Here is a 16,944-nt window from a genome sequence, read left to right on the forward strand (position 1 = left end):
TTTTATATGTTTTTAAAAACATATTATAGTGCAGACCCATTCATCTCTTGGTAGTAATGAGTAGACAAGCATCCAGTTAAAGATTAATTAATGAGTTCAATGTAGGAAGGCTAGCTGTCTCAGTCGCTCTGATTAAGCAGCCCTTTGGGGATTAGACAGAAGAACTGCTGGTCAGTTTATAACATATGTCATTTGATGGCCAGCCTTTTCTTTCAAAATTAATTTGGTATAGATTAAGTTGTTAAGACTAATTTGATGATGGGCATTTGACAAGGTCTTACACAACCAGCACAGAAATCTATCAGTGATGTAATATTTATTATAATTGATGCGTACATCACAGGGGATGGATAAATGACAAATCATCGAAATCTTAGAATCAAGGTTGATGTGATTTTCTTGCACCTAAACTGTTCAAGAAAATTTTAATTTTTTGACGGGCGTATCATGCTGTGGCGCGGCACTTTATTACGAATAAAACAACATTTAAAAATAAATATTTTTACTTACGCTTTGATATTTACTGAATAAACATTAAAATCTAAAACATAAACATCACGTTTTTTCTGTCCAGTGATCGAGCGCCATTTTGAAAATAGACGTTCGAGATCGATCCCGATATCATTTCATACTATTTGGGCCAAATAGATATTCAGCTATAAAACCTGCCTGTTTATCTTTAATTAACAAGTAACTAAATCCTAGATGTTTATTTAAGTGCATTGTGTCACCAATTAGTATGTAAACACACGCTAGCTAGCACCAACACGGTAGTTCAGTATTAAAAAAAATAATTAGGTTAAATAAATATTTTAGTCATAAATGTAATTTAATTTGATACCAAGTGCTTAACAAAAATCATGATACAGTTTTAATTCTTAGACGTTAGTAATATGCTAAACATACGAAGTTATATAGGCTATCATGAAAAAAAAATTATTAGAAAAAAAACTTTGCATCTTTTTTATACTGTATTAAAAAAATATGAATTTATTTTCAGATGTTCACAATATTTCCTAATAATGAAATGACTCATGTGCGGATCAAGCATTTTTTTTATTGTTTAATTAACAGGACACTTCTAAAAGCATTTTAGATTTGAGCAGTACCTATTAAAATGTGAAATTAAACAGGAGGTGTTATGAAATACATTCAACATACACAGTATATTCAGCATTGTATATTTGAACACTGCAAAAAATAAGCGACCTGTATTAAGAGACCACCTGTCATATGTGACCTTTTTTCCTTTCTCGGTTGGAAGGTCTCTTAATACAGGTTTGACTGTACTTTGTTGAGGCATGCAGTATGATGGGATTTATTTTTATTTGAATCTGATGTCAAAGTCCTATTTATCTGTGCATATACCCGTAACGTTTATTAACATGATATTGTATATTCACATCAGAGCGGGGGTATTACTAGTGAGCATTGGCTCACAGATTTCTTGTTTCTTTCTAAGGTTCAGTTACTCTTTGAGTACTGGATAAGGGAGACTTCTGCTTGTAGATCAAAGAATATGCTGAGCCTGTCCCAGGACTATGCCTATGGTTGCCAGTCCAGAGTTAAGAGTTTGTTGGACTGGGATTATCTGAGAAGAGTTCTGCTCACCCCAGCCACAGTCACAAGTTTGATGGCCACTCTGCCAGCTGACACGAGTTTAGTGGACATCAACCTTTCCAGGCTCACTGATCCCAAAAGACTGGAGAAACATTTTGTCTTTGACCCTATTGTGTGTGCTGGGGATCTGAAATCTGTCCTGAGGATGCTGGGAGAGATACACTTATTAGGCAAGTTAAAGATGTATGGACGTTATAGCTCGCCTGGCCCCAAAACCAAAAACTAAGACAAAATTAAATCAAACTTTCAATTTTGTATAAATTTGGAAATGGTCAAGAAAATAAAATCAAAATTTCATAGAGTGTTGGTATTTAAGTATTTTAAAAACTGCAACTTTTCAAGCATGTTCTATTTGTATAACAATCAAGGTTTAAATTCAAAATATAAATTTTGATTGAAGTTTGTTGTCAGTTTATGATATTTGGCCCGATATAATTATATATTAGAGCTTATGAATTGGTAAACAGTATGTCATTGATGTTCCTGTGAGAATTTTCACTCATATGAGACACTGTACATTGTTTGTAAGGTATTGCAGGTCATGGTATCAGCACCTGTGATTGATGTTTCGTTTGTTTCAATCTTTCAAGTATAAAATATCTCGGCAAAATGATTGTATGATATTTCAGGTAATGATATATCAGCATTATGTTTATATGATGTTTCACATCATGATGATATCATCACAGCATTTATATGATGTTTCAGACTGTAATATTTCACACTTATGTTTATATGATGTTTCCATGATTTTGCCTTTTAGGTCATTATATAATCTTAATGTTAATTTGAATTTCAGGCCCTAATGCATCAGAACAGTGTTTATATAATGTTTCAAGTTATGATATATTATCACAGTGTTTATGTTATGTTTGATTCAACTCATATATAAACTCAGTGTTTAATCTTTGATTCAACCTTTCAGATCATGATATATTAGCCCAGTGTTTGCATAATTCTTTGATTCAACTTTTTAGGTAATGATATATCAGCCCAGGGTTTATATGTTTCTTTGATTGTTTTTGAGGTGATAATATATTAACACAGTGTTTGTATTAGGTTTCTTTGATTCAACCAGTTCATGATATATCAGCTTAGTGTTTATATGATGGTTCAGGTCACGATATATCAACACAGTGTTTTTATGATGTTTCAGGTCATGATATATCAGCTCAGTGTTTTTATGATGTTTCAGGTCATAATATATCAGCTCAGTGTTTGTATGATGTTTCAGGTCTTGACATATCAGCTCAGTGTTTATATGATGTTTCAGGTCATGATATATCAGCTCAGTGTTTATATGATGTTTCAGGTCATGATATATCAGCTCAGTTGTCTTGACATATCAGCTCAGTGTTTATATGATGTTCCAGGTCATGGTATATCAGCTCGGTGTTTGTATGATGTTTCAGGTCATGATATATCAACACAGTGTTTATATGATGTTTCTGGTCATGATATATCAGCTCAGTGTTTATATGATGTTTCAGGTCATGATATATCAGCTCGGTGTTTATATGATGTTTCAGGTCATGATATATCAACACAGTGTTTATATGATGTTTCAGGTCATGATATATCAACACAGTGTTTATATGATGTGTCCTTCCCCCTGGATGTCTCTGCTCCTTCCTTAAGTCCGTTGGTAAAGTGGAACCACAGTGAATCATGGCTGATACCGGAATGGCCAGAATTCTATTGCAGGGGTAAAGTTTTGACACATTTTTTTTCAATGATTTTTAGTTCACCTGAGCCAAAGGCTCAAAAGAGCTTTTCTGAACAAAATTTGTCCGTTGTCTGTCGTTGTTGTTGTTGGCGTTGTCGTCGTTGTAAACTTTTCACATTTTCATGTTCTTCTCAAGAACCAGTGGGCCAATTTCAACCAAACTTGCTATCCTTGGGTGATGGGGGTTCAAGTTTGTTCAAATGAAGGGCCACACCCTTTTCCAAGGGGAGGTAATTATGAATTAGAGAAAAATAAATGGCATTTTTAAAAAATCTTCTTCTCAAGAACCACTGGTCCAGGAAAGATGATACTCATGTGGAATCAACCCCAGGTAATGTACATTCAAATTTGTTCAAATCATGGCCTCCGGGGCTAGGGTGCGGCCAAAATGGCCGATCAAAGTTTTACATAGGAATATGAAGGAGAAATCTTTAAAAATCTTCTTCTCAAGAACCACTGGTCCAGGAAAGATGAAACTCATGTGGAATCGTCCTCAGGTAGTGTACATTCAAGTTTGTTCAAATCATGACCCCCGGGGCTAGGATGTGGCCAAAATGGCCGATCGAAGTTTTACGTAATATAGGAATATATAGGAAAAATCTTCTATTCTCGTTATAGTATAACCATTGAGACATATAGGAAAGATAAAACTCATGTGGCAAAATCATCCCCAGGTAGTGAATTTTATATACAAACTTTGTTCAAATCAAATGATCCCCGAAAGGGGTATTTAATGGGGCCAAATGGCCAATAAAAGTTTTACATAGGAATATATAGGGAAACCCTTTAAAATCTTTTTTCAAGTACTTCAAAGTCATGCTTAGTGGTATCTATAGGGAATCATCCTCAGGTAGTGTAGATTCTAGTTTGTTCAAATCATGATCCCCTGGGGTTAAAATTCAAGAATCATCCCCCCCCCCCCCCCCCCCCCCCCCCCCCAGTAAACTTTCAGTTCTGATCTAATATGTGCTTTTTCCTAGCCAATTGCTCAGGTGAGCGATGTGGCCCCTGGGCCTCTTGTTAATGAATATCTTATGTGATGTTGCATTAATAAGCTATTCTGAACAAAAAATGTTGACTGTGCTCAATTTTTTAAAGCTTACTTGATCTTGTATATTAGGTAGAATCTGTAAACCTTAAATGTCAATTTGATTTGTACAATTTGGGAAATGTGTACATAATGTATATTTAATGCATTAAGGGTCTCTATCCCGTTTTCTTTTGTCAAAAAGGGAGTATTTGGTTTATTTGTTTTTGTAGTGAAGGATGATGTGGAGGTGCCGTATACCATTAGTGATCTGGAGACGGAAGGAATCCACTCCAAACAGGGGGTGCTGTTGTACCATGCCTTGATTGCTATCAATGAAAAACACAACAAGGTATGGATACCTAGTTACAATCAAGGTTGTATTCTTTGATCAGGAAATATTAGATTCAACTCAGTGTTTATGTTTAAACAGATTTCATTAAAATACAATTCTCTAGATTTTGCCAGGCAAAAAAGCACTGCCTTTAATATTTTTGTTTAAAACATCTGTGTTCTTGAATCTTAGTTTTCAAGCAATCCCTTGCTTCTTTTAAGTTTATGGGATGGCCTCTCATCTCTTTTTATCCAATTGTCACCATAAGTTGTACCTCTCCATCATTGTGATAAAGTAGCATCTTACCCCATACTGAAAAAGACTTTGTTACAAATAAAGATAATTCTTCTCTGAGCACCACCCTTCATATCCCTTTCTCTTCCTTAAGTTGTTCATTCTCGTTGTTATTATTCACATTTTTTAGTTCATTTCACATAAGTTACATTTAATTTACATAGAAATATTAAGATAAATTATGTTTAAGTGATACAGACATTTTAAATGTATTTTGACGATTTGAGAAGTCATATATAACCAACAAGGATCTGTTAATTGTCCTCCTCAGACACATGAGCTGACCAGTGGTATGGAGTTGCTGGACATGGTGTGGACAGTGGAGGAGATTGACCATGAGGACATTGACAGCACTGACTCTATACATGTACAGACTGGCGGCAAATCATTTGTCGTAGAGAAAGGTGACATTTTGATTCCAAGGGAAGGTCCAAAATCAGCAACTTGTTTGACATTGAATAACTTTACAATTTATTTAGTTTGTTTACTTCGTGGCCTTTTAGCTAGTTTTTCAGATGTCATTTACTTAGAAACATTTTTGAATGTGATAACCTTCGTAATTTTGATACCAAAAATATTGACTACATTTTGTGTTTCCAGGAGAAACTGTACTGCTTTCTGGGAAGTACAGGATATATGAACCAGAAGAAAAGGTCATTTTACCCAAAATTCCTGGCTATGATCTCGATGTCAATGAAAATCTAAAGGGAGGTGATGAAGACAGGTATACCTGCTCCAGAACAACATTCACATATCTGATTGATATTATAGTTCTTCTCATTTTGTCAAAATAGCTAGTGAAGATGCCCTACAAGGATTCTTTCTTGTATTCTAGAGTTTTTATGCAAAAGACAGAAATAACATGGGAGGATAGCTGGTTGGATTTTTTAGACACACTTTTGGAGTTCTCCATGCAGTGGCTTGATGGACCATTGTTCAGGATGTGGGTGGATCCAGCTTCTCATATGAAGAAGATAAAGGACTGCGCTAATTTGTTGGCAGTGTTGGAGGGAAATACAGGTGCGAATTCAATGTCATTATACAGATAATTTACAGAAATCTTAGAATTTTTTTTTCTTATAATTTTTTATGCTCATTTTGAATTGCAGATGTTGCTTTTCTCTTTCAAAATGCATTTATTTAGGTAATGCATTAACTCACTCTATAAAGTATAGTAATTTTATAATTCATTTGACGTGTCATTGTTTTTCTCAGAATAATTTTTTGGAATTTCAGCAACACATATTTTAATTGAATATTTTATCAGAATATAGATAACATAAATAATTTTTGACAAAGGGGTGAAAATTTTGTACGGGATATAACATTATGTACATTAAAAAACTGTTTAGAACGTCTTTTACTTTGTCAACATTCCAAGTTATTTAACGATTGAATGATTTTCATACCATTACCGGAAGTTGATTTTAGCCCCCTGAACAGAAATCAAAAATTAGCATTTTTAATAAAATTATTGACAATATTTTGGGTTTTCAAGGTTTTGTACCTGTTAATCATAAGTCTTGTACTAAAAGTTCGGAAAAATATCCTTCTTTCTTTTCCGGATGTGATGCCTGTATTTCCTCAAAGTAACCGAAAGCACGCATTTTCGTTGTTAATGTTGGAAATTCTCAAAATGAAGAAAAGCAAGAGCTACAGATGCAAATAAACACTACATAATGTTTTTTGTCTTTCAAAAGCATTGTGACAATTGTAAGGAAGCAAGGGTTTACACTGCCAAGTTAGAGAAAAGACCTCAGTATCTGAAAAACAGGCATTTAAAGATGCACAAAAATATTTATTTCAGTTTAGGTTAAGCACACATAAACCTACTGCATGGTAGAATTCGGGCTGTGTTTGTTGTACCTGGCGGAAGATGTTTTAATTGAATGGTCGTGAAGGGTGGATGTTTTAAAAGTTATGTGTTACTTTCTAAGGTCTAAAGATAACATTTAAAGTTTAAATGAAGTATCATTGTTTTGTAAATTTACTTTTTACATTTCTGTATTCATTTTTAATCTTATCTTTAAACCTTATAAAGTAACACATAACTCTAAAACATCCCACCTTCCGATCATTCAATTAAAACGTCCTAGTCCGCCAGGTACAACAAACACAGCCCGAATCCTACTATGCAGTAGGTTTATCAATGTCTTAACCTGAGCGAAATAAATATTTTTGTGCATCTTTAAATGCCTGTTTTTCAGATACTGAAGTCGAATTTTCTCTAACTTGGCGTAGTGTAGTAACCCTTGGACTTCCGGTCAAGGAACTGTCATTCATGCTTTTGAAAGACATGGGCCCGAAAAGTCGTTATGTAGTGTATATTTGCATCTGTAGCTCTCGCTTTTCTTTATTTTGAGAATTTCCAACATTAGCAATGAAAATGTGTGCTCTCAGTTACTTTGAGGAAATACAGGCATCACATCCGGAAAAGAAAGAAGGATATTTTTCCGAACTTTTAGTACAAGACTTATGATTAACAGGTAAAAAACCTTGAAAACCCTAAATATTGTCAATAATTTTATTAAAAATGCTAATTTTTGATTTCTGTTCAGGGGGCTAAAAATCAACTTCCGGTAATGGAATGAAAATCATTCAACCGTTAAATAACTGATTTGGAGTGAAGACGTCCTAACTTTTTTGGTACATAGTTATATCCCGTATATTATTTTCACCCCTTAAATTAGAGTGTTGCGTTTCTATTGACGGTGAGTATATTTTAATTGAATATTTTATCAGAATATAAATAACATAAATAATTTTTGACAAAGAATGTGGAAATTTTGTAAGAATTAATTCATTAGTTGTACATTAACTGTAAAACTGTTAGTAGAACCCTTGACTAGAGATACAGAAATCCATGGTTTGATTCCCAATCTAGCAGTACCTTTACTTCTTTCCTGTTACACCCATTGTCATTTATAAGCATGATTTTGTTCTGTTGAGTATGACCTTCTATAGAAATGTTTATTTCCAGGACTCTGTAAGGCAGGTGATCTGGTTTTACACACTAAGGTCAGTCAGTCGAGGAATAAGGACAGGGAGAAAGCTGTCAAGTTAAACGGAATGGAGAATTCCAAAGTGAGTCTGCTGATGCTGTACACCATTGAATCAGTTGCCCCTGGTAACCACAGAGTGTTGATGTATCAGGGAGAAAACGCAAAGGAAGAAGTCAATGGAATTATCTCAATTACAGGTAAGTCTCAACAATCTCTACAATTATACTGTACTTAGGTCATGTTCTGTTCTTGGGAACTTAGCAATTTCATGAGATATGGTTATGAAATAAAATCTTGAATAATGAAAGGAAAGAATTCCATTCATTTCTTGTTGAGAATCATGAAAGGATATAGCTCATAAATCAATAATTATATAAATCCTTTCTTAAACACTAAAAGAGAGTAATGACCTGTGATTTATAACTTTTAGAAAAAGTTTCATTACATCAACTCATCTTCAGAAGATATGCCATGCTGAATAGTTTGATATGTGCTTTCAACTCGATTTTGGGTTTGTTTGAAAAAATTTTCTTTACAACTTAACAGATGATGAGATAGTGGGGCAGGAGTTCCCCCTCAGTATGGGCTGGAGCCCAGAAGATCTGGAGCAGCTGATTCCATACATACTGGCAGTCCACCTACTGCTGGATGTGGCCAAAATCAAAGAGAACCAGACCCTGCTTATAATGCCTCCTATTGGTAATGTTCAAAACAATGCCTCCTGTTGGTAATGTATATTTCACACTATTAACTCCGCCACCAGCTATTTTTAGCTCTTCTGAGCCAAAGGCTCAAAGAGCTAATGCTATGGCCATTTGTGCGGTGTGCGTCGTGCTGTGTGCGTTAACTTTTTAGAATATGGGCCATAACTCAAGAACCCCTTGTCCAATTATTGTCAAATTTGTCACAGGGTATCCTTAGCCCAAGGGCTACCACTTATATTAAAATTAGGGGTGGAACCCTAAAACAAGGGGAGATAATCATGAAAATAAAACCAAAAGTACTGGTTGCTAAAAAATCTTCTCCAGAACCACCAGGCAGATTTTCACCAAACTTGCATACAAGGGTCAGGATATGTTGAAGATTAAAAATTGTTCAAGGCATGACCCTGGGGCAAAGGGCGTGGTCTCAAGGTCACTTCAAAGTTGACCAAAATTTACACTTATTAAAAACGTTGATATTTTGCTTACTATAAAGATTAGGATCATCAATTCTTGTAAGTTGATGCATCTCAGGACTTGACATCATGTTAATACAAAGTAGGTCACGGTGACCTACTTTTAAAATTTTACGGGGTTTTGTTTTCAAATTGATTTGGAGGCATATTTTGGACACTTTAAGGCCTATGATCATAAAACTTTGTCAGTTGGTGCATCTTGGGTCCACGAACAACATCAACTTAAAAGTAGGTCATCGTGACCTACTTTTTAATTTTTATGGCTAATCTTTTCTAAAACATTTAATCCCATTATTTCAGACACCGAGAGGTTTAGAATCACCAAATCTTGTAAGTTGATGCATCTAGAGGCCTTAATACATATTTATCAAAAAGTAGGTCACTGTGACCTTCTTTTTGAACTTTGCAGACATTTGTTTTCAGATTGTTTAAAAGGCATATTTTGAATACTATTTGACCTATGATCATCAAATTTTGTCAGTTGATGCATCTTTGGTCTTCAGAAAATGTCGACCAAAAAGTAGGTCACTGTGACCTACTTTCGACATTTTATGGCTAGATTTAAGTATCTTGGGTACTAATTGGCTTAGAATCATTAAAATTTGTCAGTTGATGCATCTTGGGTTTTCAGAGATTAAGGACCAAAAAGTAGGTCACAGTGACCTACTTTTGACATTTTATGGCTATATTTTAGTATCTCAGGTACTTATTGGCTAGGAATCATCAAACTTTGTCAGTAGATGCAAGCATGGACTAAAAAGTAGGTCACAGTGACCTACTTTTGACATTTTATGACTAGTTTTATGTATCTCAGGTACTAATTGGTTTAGAATCATCAAATTTTGTCATTTGGTGCATCTTAGGTTTTCGGAGCATGTTGTCCAAAAAGTAGGTCACGGTGACCCACTTTTGAATATCTGAGGTACTGATTGGCTTAGAATCATCAAACTTTGTCAGTAGATGCATCTTGGGTTTTCAGAGAATGTCGACCAAAAAGTAGGTCAAAAAGTAGGTCACGGTGACCTACTTTTGTCATTTTATTGTTATATTTAGGTATTTTCGTGTACTTATTGGTTTAAAATCATCAAACTTTGTTATTTGATGCATCTTGGGTTCTCGGTGAATGATGTTCAAAATATAGGTCATAGTGACCTACTTGTGACATTTATGGCTATATTTAAGTATTCTAGGGTACTTATTGGCTTAGAATTGTCAAACTTTGTCAGTTTATGCACCTTGCGTTGTCGAAGAATGTTGACCAGTTAGTAGGTCACTGTGACCCACTTTTGAATATCTCAAGTACTTATTGGCTTAGAATCATCATTCTTTGTCAATTAATGCATCTTGTGTCCTCAGAAAATTTCAATCAAAAAGTAGGTCACCATGACCTACTTGTAGTATTTTATAGTTACATTTAAATATCTTTAGCCCTAACTGGCTAAGAATCATCAAACTTTGTCAGTTGATGCATCTTGGGTTACCACCTGTTTAGGATAGATATATATTTATCAGAAGAGCGATTCAAGGCCCTTGGGCCTCTTGTTTGTTTTCATTTATATGTTTTCATACTTGCTTTTTACACTTTGTCTTTCAGATACCCTGTGTATATACTTGATGGCAATAGCCAATGAACTGGAGGTCAGTATATTTACCTCCAGTTTTGATGCGGAGATCCGTAATGTCATCAGCAATCTGTTCCCCTATGTCAGGGTAGTGGCTGGAGAAAGGTTAGAACAAAACATCAAGACCCTAACACAAGGGGAAGGCTGCGATGTTGTCATCAAGTTTACCAGTTCAGGTTTTTATCAGATTTACAGAAGGGGGAGGGAAGGTTAATGAATCTTTGCTTTGTTTTGAAATTGTTTGTCAGCTCATATTCAGATGACCTTGTGAAGTACTAGTCTAAGAATCAACAACCCTGGTACATAAACAGGTCTGGATGATTTCCAAATATGGAAGTCAAGAACGATAACTGAAAATTGGTATAAATGTATATCATACACACGTAAATATTTTTCTATCCAATCAGTCAGCAGTATTTTTTCACACCCCAAAACATATTTCAAAGGAACAAAAAGAGAATGCATGCTTTTGTTTTTTCTTCAAAAAAGATTTTTTTGACAAAAAATCTTTAGAAGTAAGATGACAGGTTTGGAAGAATAAGGTATTCCACATATATTTGCCGTGAACAAACTTAACAATTTCATTTTGAAAAAAAATTTAATAAATGCATGTAACAGTGCGTTTGTTTACGAGGGAATAGATCAGTCCGTCAACTTATTATCAATTATAATTATAACAATTGCATAACATAATCCATGTTGGTAACAGTAATTTTGTTTAGCTGTCCAATTTTCATCGATATTGCGTAGTTTTCATAGGTATAGGTAAATTGCATACATGTTTCATCGTATAGACTACATGAAGTTATAAAATATCACGGGTTACATGAGCGCTGAATACAGTGTTATAAACACTTTAAATGGACACAAGGAAAACGTGTAAAACGTCGAGAAAAGTGAATGTAGATTAATGCTTTTTCACCATAACTTACCATGCATACAAGAAACAGAACAATTTTGTAATAACCACTCAGGAAATAATTAAAATATTAAAAACATTCCCATCTGAAAACATTAATTCTCATACCAGGCTCTAAAAACTGAAAATCTGCCATATTTATATCAAAGGATGTATTCACTTTGACAAAAGAATTGACCTATAGGAGAAAACAATTTCCCAGAAAAAGTGACATTTCAATACATTGTATTAATCTTAATTTGTTGTTTTCTATAGCATATACATGTATGTCAAAATTTTTCAAATTTGTATTTTATACCTAAAATTTATTATTTACAACTTTACAATAGACCTCCAAAGTTGGCCGAAACACCATTTTGTCCGTTAAAGCGTTGATTTTTGCATGAATTTTGGCCTACAAGTCCTTCTGGGCAGGCCTGCCCCTAAATAAAATTGTGATATTTTGATAGGTTAGGATATAAGGAATAATTTAATGTAGGATTTTTTTTAGGGGCACCCCTGCCCAGGGTCGAAATTCTCAAAAAACCTACAAAAAATAAGGAAACCTGATTTTGTTAATCTGCTTCAAATTTATACCTATTATTCCTATAGTCAGACTAGCTCAATTGATATATGCGATGACTTTTACACCATGGAAACTTTCTTTTTAAAGTCGGGGGATCGAATCCACCTGATACCACACTTTCAAAGTTTTAAATTTCGCCTTTTCAAATACTATTTTAAGTTTTTTTTTATAGACTTGTGTATTTTCCTTCAATTATCTATCCTTTATGCATGCCCATTCTTGATATTAGAGACAATAAAAGAGACAATCCAGTGTACAGTTGTCAGTCAGGCGGAACAATCCTCAGTATGAGCACACTTTCTACGAGGACAAGAATAACTCACTTTGTGTTACTCAATACAGGTATTCTTGGCAGCATTGAGCTGCGATGAATTATAATTGTATATATTCCTTAGAATTTAATCACATTAATTTTGGCTACATATATGAGTAACTATACTTCCTTGGATTTCATTTTAATGACATGTTTTATTATATCCATGAATAAATAGCCCAGACATAAAGAATAGAATTTCAGAGACAGTAAACATTACCATTATGCACAATGAGGAGTAAAGACAAATAGCAATTATTATATTTGGAGATAACAAACTCAGAAAATCAATGAAAGGGTTACTCCTACCTTTACTCACTGAAATAAAGATTTTAGAAAAAACAAACTGTTATATGTATTCGGCCTAATGTCATTAATCGGAACGGAAATCAACAAGCTTTTTGTAGAGAAAAAAATCAAGCTCGGTCCTATAGGTCAGATCCCTATTTATAATGAAGTGATCCTTTCTTAACACAAGTTAAACTTTCGAGATAGCTACCTCGTATTTAAAGATTTTTAATCAAACTTAGAATTTATTCTAACCTTTCAAGTTGTGTTTGTTCATGGTAGAACTGTCATTTATGCTGTTTCATTCCTAAATATGCATAAAGTTTACAAAAAGTTTGTTTTAAAAAAATCTTTTGAGCAGAAAAGTTTAAAACCACCTGTTTTATTTATTCTCTGATGGGTTTGCCTGAATGCCGTTATCTGATTGGTCTGGAGGATTAGCACCTTGTTTTATCTGTGTATTTATAGCAATTCACGGTTATCGTTCTTGACTTCCATATTTGGAAATTGTCCAGACCTGATAAAAGACATATAAGGAGGAAAACCAAATCTTTATTAACGAGAGGCTTTGTTGTAGTCATACAAAGGTTTTCTCCTAAATCAGGCTCAAACTTAAAAATTATGAATGCGCTCTTTTGAATTTTTCTTCTTATGTTGTATTTGATTGTGTGACTAGTTTATAAATATCTATGCGCCCGGATTGTTATGAGGCGTATATTGTTTTTGTCCTGTCTGTTTGTCTGCAAACTTTAACCTTCGCCATAACTTTTGAACCATGAAAGATGGAGACTTCATATTTGGTATGCATACTCCACTAATGAAGCTCTTTTATATGACACCAAGTTCAATGACCTTGTGACCTTGACTGTGACATATATGCTAAAAATAGCTTTTTTTCTCGGCAAACTTTAACCTTCGCCATAACTTTTGAACATAAAAGATAGAGACTTCATATTTGGTATGCATACTCCACTACTCAAGTTCTTTCAAATGACACCAAGGTCAATGACCTTGTGACCTTGACTGTGACCTATATACTAAAAATAGCGGTTTTCGAACTGTGTTGCTGCCGGACGCATAGTGTTTCACAAACACATCTTGTTTTAAATGTCAACCCAATACAGTAAAACTCGGTTATAACAAAGTCACTGGGACCTGTAAAATTACTTAGCTATATCCGTAATTCGTTATATCTGTATAAGGAATTAGTTAAATTTACATAGCTGGGTATCCAAGATAACTTCGCTATATCCGTAAATTCGCAATATCCGTGTTCATATTAAACGAGTTTTGCTGTATATTATTTGTTGAATTAAAAAATTACAAAGTAAAATGATGTTGCAGATATAAGAAATGCTCTAACTGTACTTTTAATTTATTCATTGAAATCTATTCATAACTGCAGGTAATGAACAATTTCAATATAGCAAGATTTAAAAGATGTTGTGTTTGTTAACATTTCAGATTTCCAGTCAGCGATTAATCTGACATCAGCCAATGGTAAGTTGATCTGCTGTACCCTGCCCAGCCCCCGGGAGGAGGTGACCCTCACCAAGGACTGCTCCCTTATTGTCCCTGACCTCTCCAAGGCCGTCAACAGCTACATACAGAAAAGTCCACAGGAAATACAGCTATTTTTATACAACATGCAAAATGGATCAGTGGCAGAGGTTCTTTTTTTTTTATTTCTTTTATTCTGAATTGCCAATGATATATTAATGCAATAAATCAAATATAATGTTAGAAAACAAGGAAAAAAGAGCAAATCGACCAGTATATGATGATACGAGAAGTCTTTAATTCAAAATTTTTTTTTTGTATTTAGATGTCCAGAGAGGGTTTTCCGGAGGTCCAAGGACTGAAGTATGTTTTGGCAGATCGTTCTAATTTCACCCGCCCTGTGGAGTTGAGTCAAGTTCTGTCAATTATTGAGGATCCCATTGTGAATCTGAGTAACCAGGGTATAGCGGAGATGATGGAAGCTGATGCCATTGCCATGCATAGGTTACAGACTGCAATTACAACAAAACCCAAAGTAAATCATTAAAAAAAATATATTATATATACATAGGCAAAAAATATTTCTCCATTGTTGAATACTGTAAAATCAATAATTTTTGAGGAGTAAAATTATTCTGGATGTAAGGAAAAATTACGATTTTGAGATGATTGGATTTCATGGGAAAAACACTATACTGTAATACAAAATTTTAACATATTATGTAGGATATAAATTGATGGTTCTCTTCATACCACAAGCAGTGGCACAGTGGTTAGAGCGTCTGCTCTAGACTCATGAAGTAAGGAGTCAATCCTTCCGTCGCGGGTTCGAATCCAAATGTGGGACTTCCAGACTGTATAAATTTCCGGTGCCGCAGTAGGTGCTGGCACGAAAAAGATTCCTCACTGCTCAATGGCCCTGAGTGCCGGGTATAGGACAAAACTTGTAGCTCTCCACCGGCAAGTGGTGGCATCTCCATATGAGTGAAAATTTCTCAAGAGGGACTTTAAATAACATACAATCAATCATACCACAAACACATTTAACCCCGATTCCAAAAAAATAGTGATTTCATATACATATCTAAGTTCTTTAACTTTAGAAAAACCAGGCAGTATATTAGATTTCCAACTCTGCAATCTGTCAATGAGAAATAATTCCTTCTTTGTAGGACTTCTTACTTCTTGCAAATGATAGCTCAGACAAAGAGAACCAGTTTGACAGCTTTAATCCACTGAATATTGCCCAGGTACCTACCCCTAAACTCCCCACATCTGAGGCACGGGATGAAATCAAGCTTATTTATCTGCCAGAGGTCAGTCTCCAGGATTACGACGAAGTATTTAACTCCTCAACAGAAGAGTGTGTCACTCCTTTCCTTCCAACACCCATTATCACTATCACAGATGAGACTGACACAGGTTCAAAAGTCATAACCTCCACTCCTGTGCATGGATTGGCTGTGGGTCAGAGAAAGAATCTGATGCCTCCTTCTTTGAAAGAGTAAAATTTTAATATTAACTCATTGTCTCATCTTTTTATCAAACAATTGTCTTTTGCGTTTATTTTTAATGTCGGCAGACTTGGATTGTTCCTATTCAGATCAAACCAAAGAAACAAACAATACAGAGGTACATGTACCTCAGGTTGAGCTTCAATTGCTGTCCTAAAACCATATTTCTAATTTTGATATCTTTTAGCAAATGGCTAATGATCGAGATTTAAAACTGATCAAAGATTAAATTGAACATTGTTGAAGCAGCATACACAAAAATACATAAATAATTATTTTAGAATTTATTAAAGAGCATTTATAAGGAAAAAAGATAAAAAACAGCAAGATTATAATTGTAATAATTACTGTTAGTCCAAATTAAAAAGTGGCAGACATCTGCATGAAGTCAGGATACAAAACTTTTGTGATTGATCATGAACTGATGAATATTTCCATTCGTAAATCAAACTTTATTTCTTTTTTTAGGACCACAGGAAAAATGGCTCAGTTAACTATTCCTAGGTTAACTATTCCTTCAGCAATTTCCAGCTTCAAGAAAGGGACCAAGATGAGCCTCATTATATATCCCTCACCAACACCTCTAGCCCTAACCCCAGCTCTTAAAACACTCCTGACCCCACAAACCAATGAACCTACCATTGTGCCTCTCAATGAGGAGGAAAAACAGCCAGCAATGTTTTGTGTTCATCCTATCACTGGTATGTATGTGTACACTTGATACATGAACTGTCTGTGATATGCAGTGATTTAGAAGTAGATGTAGTTTAGTACAAAATGTAGCACACCCTGATGACATTGAGCTGATGCTGTACCCATATTAGTGGCATCCCAAGTTAAAGTTCATGCGGCAAGTTTATTCCTAATTAATTCCAATCCTATCAGAACTAGATATATATGCATTGGTGAGATGTAAACAGTGTGATTTTATTCATTGCTGCTTTTTACCCACTTGTGTGGATGAAATGACCAAATTAATGGTTTTTGGAACAGATGTATACTCATGTAACGGTATGAACTGTATCTGGAACAAACTTCCATGG

The 16,944-nt window shown here is 34.6% G+C and overlaps 1 protein-coding gene across 1 annotated transcript in view; it reads left to right on the forward strand.

Moving 5' to 3' along the window:
* LOC134252091 (fatty acid synthase-like) overlaps window positions 1-16,944 on the forward strand; it is a 51,284-nt gene that overhangs the window by 23,122 nt on the left and 11,218 nt on the right. The window contains exons 18-30 of the mRNA XM_062734534.1: window positions 1,510-1,790; window positions 3,189-3,326; window positions 4,607-4,725; window positions 5,273-5,405; window positions 5,602-5,725; window positions 5,837-6,021; window positions 7,982-8,200; window positions 8,550-8,702; window positions 10,775-10,978; window positions 14,352-14,557; window positions 14,713-14,922; window positions 15,560-15,891; window positions 16,370-16,602. Coding sequence (XP_062590518.1) covers window positions 1,510-1,790; window positions 3,189-3,326; window positions 4,607-4,725; window positions 5,273-5,405; window positions 5,602-5,725; window positions 5,837-6,021; window positions 7,982-8,200; window positions 8,550-8,702; window positions 10,775-10,978; window positions 14,352-14,557; window positions 14,713-14,922; window positions 15,560-15,891; window positions 16,370-16,602 — 2,537 coding nt within the window. The remainder of the gene's footprint in view (window positions 1-1,509; window positions 1,791-3,188; window positions 3,327-4,606; window positions 4,726-5,272; window positions 5,406-5,601; window positions 5,726-5,836; window positions 6,022-7,981; window positions 8,201-8,549; window positions 8,703-10,774; window positions 10,979-14,351; window positions 14,558-14,712; window positions 14,923-15,559; window positions 15,892-16,369; window positions 16,603-16,944) is intronic.

Source organism: Saccostrea cucullata, unplaced genomic scaffold (genome assembly GCF_032062105.1).
Source record: "Saccostrea cucullata isolate Sc308-1 unplaced genomic scaffold, CSIRO_AGI_Scuc_v1 ctg1, whole genome shotgun sequence".
NCBI lineage: Eukaryota > Metazoa > Mollusca > Bivalvia > Ostreida > Ostreidae > Saccostrea > Saccostrea cuccullata.